Source organism: Lolium perenne, chromosome 4, assembly GCF_019359855.2.
Source record: "Lolium perenne isolate Kyuss_39 chromosome 4, Kyuss_2.0, whole genome shotgun sequence".
Taxonomy (NCBI): domain Eukaryota; kingdom Viridiplantae; phylum Streptophyta; class Magnoliopsida; order Poales; family Poaceae; genus Lolium; species Lolium perenne.
This window is the reverse complement of record NC_067247.2, coordinates 150,369,431-150,379,297: the sequence shown is the minus strand read 5'-3', so window position 1 is coordinate 150,379,297 and position 9,867 is coordinate 150,369,431. Positions and strand designations below refer to the sequence as shown.

At 42.1% G+C, this 9,867-nt stretch overlaps 1 protein-coding gene across 2 annotated transcripts; it reads right to left on the bottom strand.

Annotated features, from left to right (window-relative positions):
- Nucleotides 1–856: 856 nt before the first annotated feature.
- LOC127294143 (F-box/WD-40 repeat-containing protein At3g52030) lies at nucleotides 857–9,578 on the bottom strand. 2 transcript variants are annotated; one of them, XM_051323899.2, is made up of 10 exons: nucleotides 9,281–9,578; nucleotides 8,655–8,840; nucleotides 8,412–8,466; nucleotides 8,009–8,107; nucleotides 6,007–6,110; nucleotides 5,468–5,557; nucleotides 5,089–5,231; nucleotides 2,375–2,459; nucleotides 1,482–1,549; nucleotides 857–1,382 (listed from the first exon to the last, which is right to left on the bottom strand). In XM_051323899.2, the coding sequence occupies exons 1-10, from the start codon at nucleotides 9,475–9,477 to the stop codon at nucleotides 1,144–1,146; spliced, it is 1,266 nt and encodes a 421-aa protein (XP_051179859.1). In that variant the 5' UTR covers nucleotides 9,478–9,578; the 3' UTR covers nucleotides 857–1,143. The 2 variants fall into 2 exon arrangements, with proteins under 2 accessions (XP_051179859.1, XP_051179858.1); XM_051323898.2 differs by having other exon boundaries at nucleotides 857–1,549; nucleotides 9,281–9,576.
- Between the last annotated feature and the right edge of the window lie 289 nt (nucleotides 9,579–9,867).

Here is a 9,867-nt window from a genome sequence, read left to right as displayed (position 1 = left end):
ACGGCGGCGTGGCTACAGCGGGCAGTCGTGTCGTCGACGACGTCGGGAACGCCGATGTCGGCCAGGATCTCCCGGGGTAATAGCCTGTGGAGGTCCTCCAACTCCGGTGTGTAACAGAAATCGGCCATTGCTAGCTTGTATGGCTTGTGTTGGTAGAGCTCGGAGCGATGGAGGACGTATGTAGTGTGTGAGGAGGGAGAAGGAGCATTGCATGGTTTTGTATGCTTTTCACGCTCAATTTAGCGTCCTTCTGTTCCACGTTCTCCTTCATTTTTGGCTAATTATGGGTTGCTATGATTTTGCTGGTGAAAATGTGGCTTACTGTGCGAACGTTTGAAATGTGTGGAATGTTTGGCCTTGAGACCATCTCAGGTGTGGCTATTATTGGATTCCAGAAGTCAGCGGTGCTCTGTTGCTTTGGTGGCTCCAGGGTGTGCAGCTATAGTAACCGGTTACGAGGCAAATATGACCGAAAAAAAGTACTCCCTCGATCTAAATTACCCGTCGTAATTGAATTCTTTTCCGTCGTATGAGATTGACATGTTTTAGTGTGCTTGATGTATCATGACTCATGAGTGAGACCAGGTCGAGCGGTGTGTTTCAGCAAATGGCAAAAAACGGTGTCCTACAGCAAATTTTCCCAATTTTTTACGATTCAGCATTCACCCAATATTCCACGATAACAGATAAAATATCTCCTATTAATTAATAGAGATGGCAAAGCTTTTGCTTCAGTTCGAGTAAATTCGTTAGGGCGAGGTGATTCATACTTTTGCAGTTCCCTTGTCAATATCATTTGTTTGAGCCTTGAGCCCGGTGAAAGAGAAGTGGCATCCGAGCTTCAAAACTGGAGACATCCAAAGTCAATAGTTATCTTTTATTAACAGAGAAAACACTGTAATTCCTGGCACAACATTTTCTTTTGCATGACAATACAACATCTTGGTCTGTGGTCGATTCAGGTTCCTTGCGGAATAGCATGGCAACACCAAAACAACATCTCCTGGATAGTGGATACTGCTACAAGCTTACGTCTTACATAGTTACATGCAGGACAAATACAACATACATTGCGTCTACTTCAAAAACAGCTCGAGTTAAGCGTTGCTTGCTTCTGAATTCTTGATATCCACTCTAAGAACTCTACGAACGAAATTTCCAGACGCGGATGTAGTTTTCCCCATGCGTGGTCACGATTTTCCTCATGCCCACCGAAAGGCCGGTGATCTGTGGGCGCAGGTTTGTAGGGATGTTATCCAACCGGGCATCCGGAGCGATCTCACGGGCGTTCTTCTTTTCAACTTGCTTCCTGGGGCCAGATTCTGCTGGGCGGCCATGCTTCTTTTCAGCTTGCAGCCTGGAGCTGGATTGTGTTGGCTGGCCTGCATCCATGATGAAGCTTCGAATAGTATCACCCGTTCTCTGGCATATCAGGCGAAGGACACCATCAATACCACCAACTGCCAACACTGAAGTGTCACCTGGAAAATGATGTGCGCTGTAGATGACATTTGGGCTAACTCTTGTTTCCCAGAGAGGCCGCAGGGTCCTGAGCAAGAACAGAACCAATGTAATGAGACCCATTTATCATATGCTGCACTATGACATTAGCATTTCACCAATGGATTCACTTCTATATTCAATTCCCAACATGTTAGATTGTTAACACTATAAACAGCTTTACATCGATATATTTATCATATATATTGATGTAAGTTAAACCACTACAGATCGACATTAACACGAACATAGCGCATTTGATTTAAGGAACATGGAAATGAGCGAGCTTTCTACATGGATCGTAGTTGGCCCCAAAAAAGAAACTATGCACCAACATGATAAGTTACTATGCTTAATCAACTGGTATCAGCGAGATAATCTTATAGGTAATCTTTTGTAACTTCAAAGTTTCTTTTTTCTCTGCGGGGAAGTAATCTTTCATGCTGAAGTAATCTGACTATCAAAACTAGCAGATTATGAAATATAAATCGTACAGGTCTCTAAGCAAAATGAATAATAACGTGAACTGTATGCTAATGAGTCATTCATGAAATAAGAATATTATCAGCAACAGGCCAAACAAATGAACACATTTCCAGACTCTTCATTTTGGCCAGGCCATGCAACTTTTCATATTTCATCCATATTTAGTCTACTCAAACTTCAAACTGTGAGCAAAATCAAGATAGTTGATCAGACGAGCATACAAGTCATTTCTTTCTTGAGGCATAGCCATGTAACAGTACGTAAAAGGCAGACTTAACTGTTTATGGTATATTTTGCGTCTCTAGACTCTAGAAACAGCAGCAACGAATATTACACAAACTAGATATCCATACAGTAGCAAACTCGAACAACTACTACTGATACCAACCTCAAGTCCCAGCAATGTGCATAACCAGAAGATGAACCCGCGAATATCAAGTGGGAATTTGCACTGGAAGACAAGCATCTTATCACTGAAATGATAGTAAAAATGTAACAAGTCAGTTCGATGATGATAACACTCACAACACTACCATAATGGCATGAATTTTGGTTGAACTTTTTCTCAAAAGATCCAACAAGAACTAAAAATGACAGTAAAAATTCAAATACAGTTTGAATATTGAGCCGAGATTCTATAATCCATTTTTTATGTAATCAAATGAAAGAAAATTTTGAGCAATATATTGTTGGATTAATATTGTATTTAAAAATCAACGTCAGTTACTTTTGGCTAGCGGAATTGCAGAAAAAGTTCCACAAAGTTATAGGTCAACTGAGGAAAAATGAAGATTAATACAAATAAACATTTATATGGGTGATACATTAGTTCGGTGTGTAGATGTGTAATAATTAGCCCCAGTATGCTCTCTTCCGGTTTGGCTTTTGGAATGCTAACATCGTTGTATAGCAGGTCAGAGCAAAACACTATATATTATGTTGAGCTTTCAATTACAGAACTTAATACCTAGTCATAAAGTTACACATAAAGTAACATATCTTCATGTTGTGATATAGAAATAGAGATATCATATTCATGGTCAAGGATCAGAAAAGTTCAGCTATCATCTAGATATAACTTCTTTTTTAGCAGGAAGAGGGTCCTCGAAGGGCCCCGAAAGTTGCCATTAACTCATCATCAGTGGAGTCTGTTTTACATGGAGGACCATGAAGAAAATGAAAATTACAACATGGCCCTTAACTTTCGTACCAAAGGGCCTAGAACAGAAAAGGAAAAAAGCAATCAAGTCCAGGTCTTCTCCTGGCTCCTTCTCCACCAATCTGTCGACGACGCATCCGACCACGGCCATCCGCAGCACCACCGGGGACTAGGCCACTTGGGGTACTGCAACGGGAGCACGCCGCATCGGAGCCAGAGGGCCTCTAAAGTGGCACAAAGGCCTGGAGGAAGATGAACGCCTTTCGCCAGCAGGAAACTTGGAGAGCAGAAGCACTCGCTACCGGCAACCAGGGTGGAAACAGCCGCCTTCCGGCCATCAAGGTCGATGGCATCCATGCCGCCGAGGATTCACTCCCAACAGAGATGTGGAGTGGCCACCTCATCGGCCAAAAATCACAGCAGCAATCAAGAACTGCTGCGCATGAACTCCACATAGCAACCTCCCAAACTTCCCTAGAGGAATCTGCAGTCGCCAGCCCGCTCCACCGCCCGCCGCCACGATGGGCTGCAAGAACACGGCCAGGAGGAGCAGGATCCTCACGAACCACGACCTTATTCATGGAGATACCTACGCACGTCCACCTCGCCTCCAACTCCGACCTCCAGAGAACGGAGGTGAGGAAGAAGAGCCCTATCCAGCACCGGATTTGGCCAAGAACCAGTGCACAACTCCAAACCTCCACAAGGAAGATAAATGGCATAAGGCCAAACCTAAATCTAATCCTAACTACTGCTGTGCAGAGGGTGGGACCCTCACCTTCTCGTCGCTGGCCGCCGCCGGAGAGGAGAGGGGAGGGGCCAGCATCTAGATATAACTAAAAGAGGAGCAGACTGAAAGCATGTAGATACTTCCAAGAATAACTTGCGATAGCTACGAGCAAAGGACTAGCTAGAAGAAACTAGGGGTGCCACTGGGTATTCATTGCGAAAATCCAAATCTGTACAGCATACTTTAGATAGGGTATGGGGAAAATATAATGCCCACAAAGATCTGGGAATGGGAAGGTTTAATATGCTAACATCTGTTGGTTTTGGCATACCCATTCTGAATTATTTACTTCACCTACTCTTGCTTTTTCTCAGACCCAAACCAGTGTTCCTCTCTCGTATCTTATCTCACAGACCGACAGGGGAGCTGATATTTTATATTCTATCTTCTTACCGAAGATTTCGATGGCATCGTACCTGCTCACCATGTTAGCTTGTGCTACGCAGCACTCTCTGCTCTTCCATGGAGAGAGCTGAACAGAGGCTCAATGCTGCTCTTCTCCAGACCATAGGCACACCTAGTTTCTTCTAGCTAGTCCTTTGCTCGTAGCTATTGCAAGTTATCAAGACACTGCTGCCATAAATCATGCTGCATTATCAGGACATCTGCCACGCCACCTCCCCAAGCACTCAAATCGAAGTTTTGGCCCTGCAAGTCTGCTCAGGGCCACCCTCATAAACCACCAAGAGATTTGCTTCATTAAGATGTATTATCCACTGGGTAGCATGCAATCATCAGCAATATCCAATTTTGGTGGGGATGGGGAAATGAGATCACAACAGCCCCTTGGGCTTGACTGTTCTTTCTACCTCTTCAATACATCGAGACTGGGATGTGCACTAACTACTTTCTTGCGTTGAGTTGTAAACAGCCCCTTGGGCTTGACTGTTCTTTCTACCTCTTCAATACATCGAGAAACAAGCATTTTGAGTTTTCTTGAAAAAAAAAAGTCATATTGGCATAGGTTTGGTAAACCCAAACCCTTTCTAATAGCGCCCTAGAAGATATATCATGAAATCCTGGATCACCTCTATAAATGCTTGGCTTTTTTAGCGTAAAAAAATCCTAGTCATGAGGAACCAACACCATTCCCACTCTCGTCAGGAAATTGAAATGCATTATGCTAATAATCCAGGATCAGTTGAAGGCATACCTGTAGGTGTAAAAGCTGACTTTAAAAGACCTAACCTCTCTCCTGAGGTATGATCTGCAATAGCTACACTTCCAAATGTAGACCCACCAATGATCAGCTGATCATCTGTTAGTGCCAAGCATGTCACAGGGGAAGGGTGAAGCCTGTAAACCATTGTTGAATATGCATCATAAAGAAAGATTATACATTAACTGCAGCATTTCAACATTCGATCTATCTCCAGTAAAGATTCTAACACCTCCCTCTTAGGAGGCTTGTAAAGACTCTTCTACCTATCCAATGAAATGAAACGCAAATGCTTTTTGCGTTTTCTCAAAAAAAAAAAAAACGCAGAAACACTTCATTCACATGATATGCTACTGGACTCCCTTGTGCTTACCGGTGAATGCTTGAGCAGCTCCTGCTGTACATATCATATACAAAGGCTCTGCCATCCTCACAACCAATTACAACCTCTGGATCGGCATAACTGCAGAAGCAAATAAACATTGCCAATATAAATCAATCCTAATTAAAATAACAGAAATAATTTCTAGGCTAACTGAATTTTATCAAGTAATTGCCAGATATATCACTATAATTAGATGATTATCACAAGCAATCTGTCTTTGCATTGTAATCAATCAAACTTGCTTTAGTTTGAACATGAAATCGTCTGAAAAGAAATAACGATAGAGTTTGTGAAGTGTTCTGGCACCCTTCAAAATGTGAACCAGAAACTCAAATGGTGGCAAAGATTTTTATGTTTGTCTGGTGTCTCAATTCTCAAGTGAAGCTGGAGACAATTACATTATAAAGGCAGGTTGCACCAGATATATTGCTTTCAAACATGAATTCTACTTTTGCACCAGGTAAGATCAATCTTCTAATTTCTGCAACAAGCAAATCCTCTCAATACCATTAAATGAGCCCTCTCACCTCATGCATAACCCATGACTGAAGGTGCCTCCACAAGATTGAAATATACTTCTTGGTCCACTGCGTTTCCATATACAAACCTGGGAGCTCGTTAAACCTACAATCTACACAGAGAACTGAACCGTTTAATGATAGTAAAACATAAGTTCACATTTGGTAAAGACACCATGTGGCAGAACAAATTATACAAAGTTGTTACCATAACCCTTTAGTTCAAAGCGTATCCATGAATAAAATAAATATTTTAGATGACTCAACCATAAGAAGCATCAAATCAGACCATTTTAGAATAATGTCAACAATGCTATATCAGAATGCGGAGCGTATCCACATTTTGTGCAACTCAGTGCACATAATGGGAAGAATAATTGTTTAAAATACAAGCAGAAGTTGGTCTTTCTAATTTAGTATATAACCATCTCTATATTTAGTCAATATCGCTGTTTTATTGAATAGAGTAGGTTGACTGCATAGCCTACTGTTCCACACATAAAAACATAATGTCCCTACAACTACTATACTCAACAACTTGAAAAGCTACCCCATAACTCTTGGTCGAGATTCAAATTTACATAATAGAACAACTTCAAGTACAAGATATGCTACATGCAGATTACAGTATGGACTATTTTGCAGCTTTCCTTCACACATAGTAGAAATGGTCTATTTTGCAACTTCCCATAGCACATCAAGTACACGTAAGCATATTGCTAAGATCATGGTAATAAGATGTTTCAAATGGACAGTTCATGTCTTGGCCCATAGATACAGCCTATCGGATTCGGCGCAACCAGCTTTTTAATCACGATTCCAATCGATAAATGAAGATTCAGGTTCAACATCGATGTGGATCAGGTAGAATTAGCCATTTGAATCATTAATCACTAAACAAACCAGAAAAACAGATTTGTTGGTGGAAGCCATGCTGTTAAGTGCGACCACAACCAAGGCACGGTGTCCGTCAAGTCACCTCCGAGCTGCAGCAACTCCACCTCTTCGCATTGTCTTCGTCAGCTTCAGCTCCTCCTATGTGAGTCGCTTCTGTGCAGCTGGAGGGCCTTGCCCCTTTAGCTGCACCAGCCGTGTTGTGTGGAAGAGACAGGGACCATGGCAAAGATATGGTGGCCACTGGCCAGTGCAGCATGGGCTCACGCAGGGAGCAGGTTCAGTCATGCTAGCGTTCAGCGATTTAAATTTTAGAGGAGACATGCACTTTTGGGATTCTAGAGAAGCCAATGTGTGATTTTGAATGGATTAAATGCTTTCCTGACATGTGGACTTCCAAGTGCATTTTTAAGCTGGGCTAGCGTTCAGCGATTTAAATTTTAGAGGGGACATGCACTTTTGGAATTCTAGAGAAGCCAATGTGTGGTTTTGAATGGATTAAATGCTTTCCTGACATGTGGACATCCAAGTGGATTTTTAAGCTGGAAGTCCCCTCCATCTATTTCTAATCAGATTTTGGAATTTGTTACCTATAACTAGTCCAGCTACCTAATGTCTTATAGAGACATGTGATTATTAAGAGCTTTTATACACACGGAGAGTCTACATTTCCGTATACCGGTTTTTTCTACGATCTGCATTTATGTTTTCAACTATTCACCTTCTGACTAAATAATAGTAATTACAGAAACAAACATTGTGTTCACAAATCGAGAACGCTGATACCAAATTAAACCAAGTGCCGGATTTCTGAATCAGAGATGTATACCCTCATCAAACTCAATACATAGAAAGTGGCGAACCGCTAACCAAAATAGCGAACTGGTAATCTCGTAACTATGTTTTGTCCTATAAAATGGGTCAGATATTGTCTCAGTGCTACAGACTGCTATCAGTATGCAAGCATGTGTTTTAACAAATAAATCATGTATGGAGTAATAACTATCTATTTTTTTTACTCAAGAACGAATCTTGCATACTTGCTCTTAAGACCAGAAAATTAAAGCTCAGGATAGCTAAACAACATAACTACTACGACTGTACCAAGAGTGATTACCTTATTTTCATCAAAATCAAAGTCAACTAACATTTTAGAATCTGGAACATTGTACTCATTCATGTATTTGCAATTTTCAGCAGACCAAAGTCGTAGAACCTGGCAAAAACCAATGTAAAAATGATGAAGCGCTTGAGCTGATAGTAATTAAGTTGGTGAAAAAATTAAACATTATAGAAAATTACAAAGCTATTATTAACTCTCGTTCTCAATTATCTAAAGCTTCGGATTTTGGCAACCATGATTTCCACAACCATACCATGTGACAATCTGCATCGTTATGCCATTTCTCAACTACAAGACCACTTACACACCTCATAAAATACCCTTTTCACTAAAGTCAAGATAGATGTTTTACATTGAAGAAAATACTAAGAACACCAGTACAGGATGTAACACTCACCTTGTCTCCCTTTCCAGTTAAGACTGAACCACTCTTCATACGGCACAAGGTGGCCCTGAAACAATAGAGCACATATGAAAATTGAACCGCCGTTTAGTAGATCAAAACAGAAGACAATTGATCATAACCAAATAAAATGAAAATATGACAAGGTTGGCAAATGGAACTCCTTGTGCTGAAAAAACATGATATACAAAGCAGGCATAACTTAAGTAGAGCAACACGATAACATCATGTACTTACCGCATAGGGTGACCAATCCACTGATGAACTTCCACTGACCCACTAGTGAGAGTCGATGCGTGCCCATTCACCGCAAGCGCCTCAAAATAACTTTTCGTTGAAAACGTAATACTTGAGCTTCTTGCCTGTGGATTCCTCTTGTAATATAGATCTCTCATCAGATGGCCTGTGCTGATAATCGTGTTCCTATCAAAGAAAGGGGAAATCAGACGGTGCACACCCTACTCAACATTGCAAATTGCTTGGTATATTTCACAAGGAAAAACTTCATTCAGCAATGGGGAAGAAAAATTGCACAAACAGAAATACCAAACTGAACTACAAAGACTAGCGCAATAGTTGCTGATGCGGCAATTGGTTAGCTCACTGGTTTAGGTTCTTCTCAGATCTCGCCAATACCATCTCGCGGAACGATGTATTGAGGTGTGCATCTATGATTTATGAAATGATTTTAAGTGTGCATCTGTGATTTTGCAAACTATTTCTAGTAAAACGAGTACGATAGTAACCCCTAGCAAATCGGAAGTTCAGGTACACAACGGAAAGGACCACAAGGCGATGAACTGAAGGAGACTCGAAAAAGGGAAGGGGAGGTGAGATGAGATGATCCGCGTAGCGGGTCGTACCATGACTTGCAGACGGCGGAGCAGTGGGCGAGGTCGAAGTGGTCATCCAAGCGGGAGAAGATGGAGCGGAGGGTGTCGTCGATCAGCGACTGCGCCGTCCGCCCGTACCCGCTTCCGCCGCCGCCGCCGCCGCTACTGCGCCGCTTCGAGGGGAGGCCTCCGCTCCGGCTCCGGCTCCGGCTGCTGCTTGCCTCCATCTCAGAAGAGACTGGTCAAGGGCGAGCCCTGCCTCCCGCCGGCTGCCTGCCGGTGGTCAGCCGGTCCAAACTGTAGCCCTGTAGGGCTGTAGGCTCCGTGGGCGAAGGGTGGACGGTAATTCCTATCCGTGTTTACCTGGCGCCGTACACCCCCGCGCGGGTATGGGCCTGGCCCAGTTCGCGTTTTTTCATCTTTTTCGTTTTATTTTTCTTTTTCTTATTTTCTAGGAAGTACACTTTTGATCTCATGTGCATATGCTCCTACCACTCAGGAAAAAAATTAAATTTATTAAAAAAAAAATAATCCGGGTATATATGTTGATATTTTATGTGTACATGTTGAAAGTTCAATATCCATAACTTAGAGGGAGAGTGAATAGGTTCTACAAA

Coding starts and splice junctions, on each gene's coding strand:
- LOC127294143 (XM_051323898.2), bottom strand. CDS start 9,477: ATGGAGGCAAGCAGCAGCCGGAGCCGGAGCCGGAGCGGAGGCCTCCCC. Junction 8,467..8,654: donor TGGATTGGTCACCCTATGCG/GTAAGTACATGA, acceptor CTATTGTTTCAG/GGCCACCTTGTGCCGTATGA. Junction 6,111..8,008: donor TTGATTTTGATGAAAATAAG/GTAATCACTCTT, acceptor TTCTCTGTGTAG/ATTGTAGGTTTAACGAGCTC.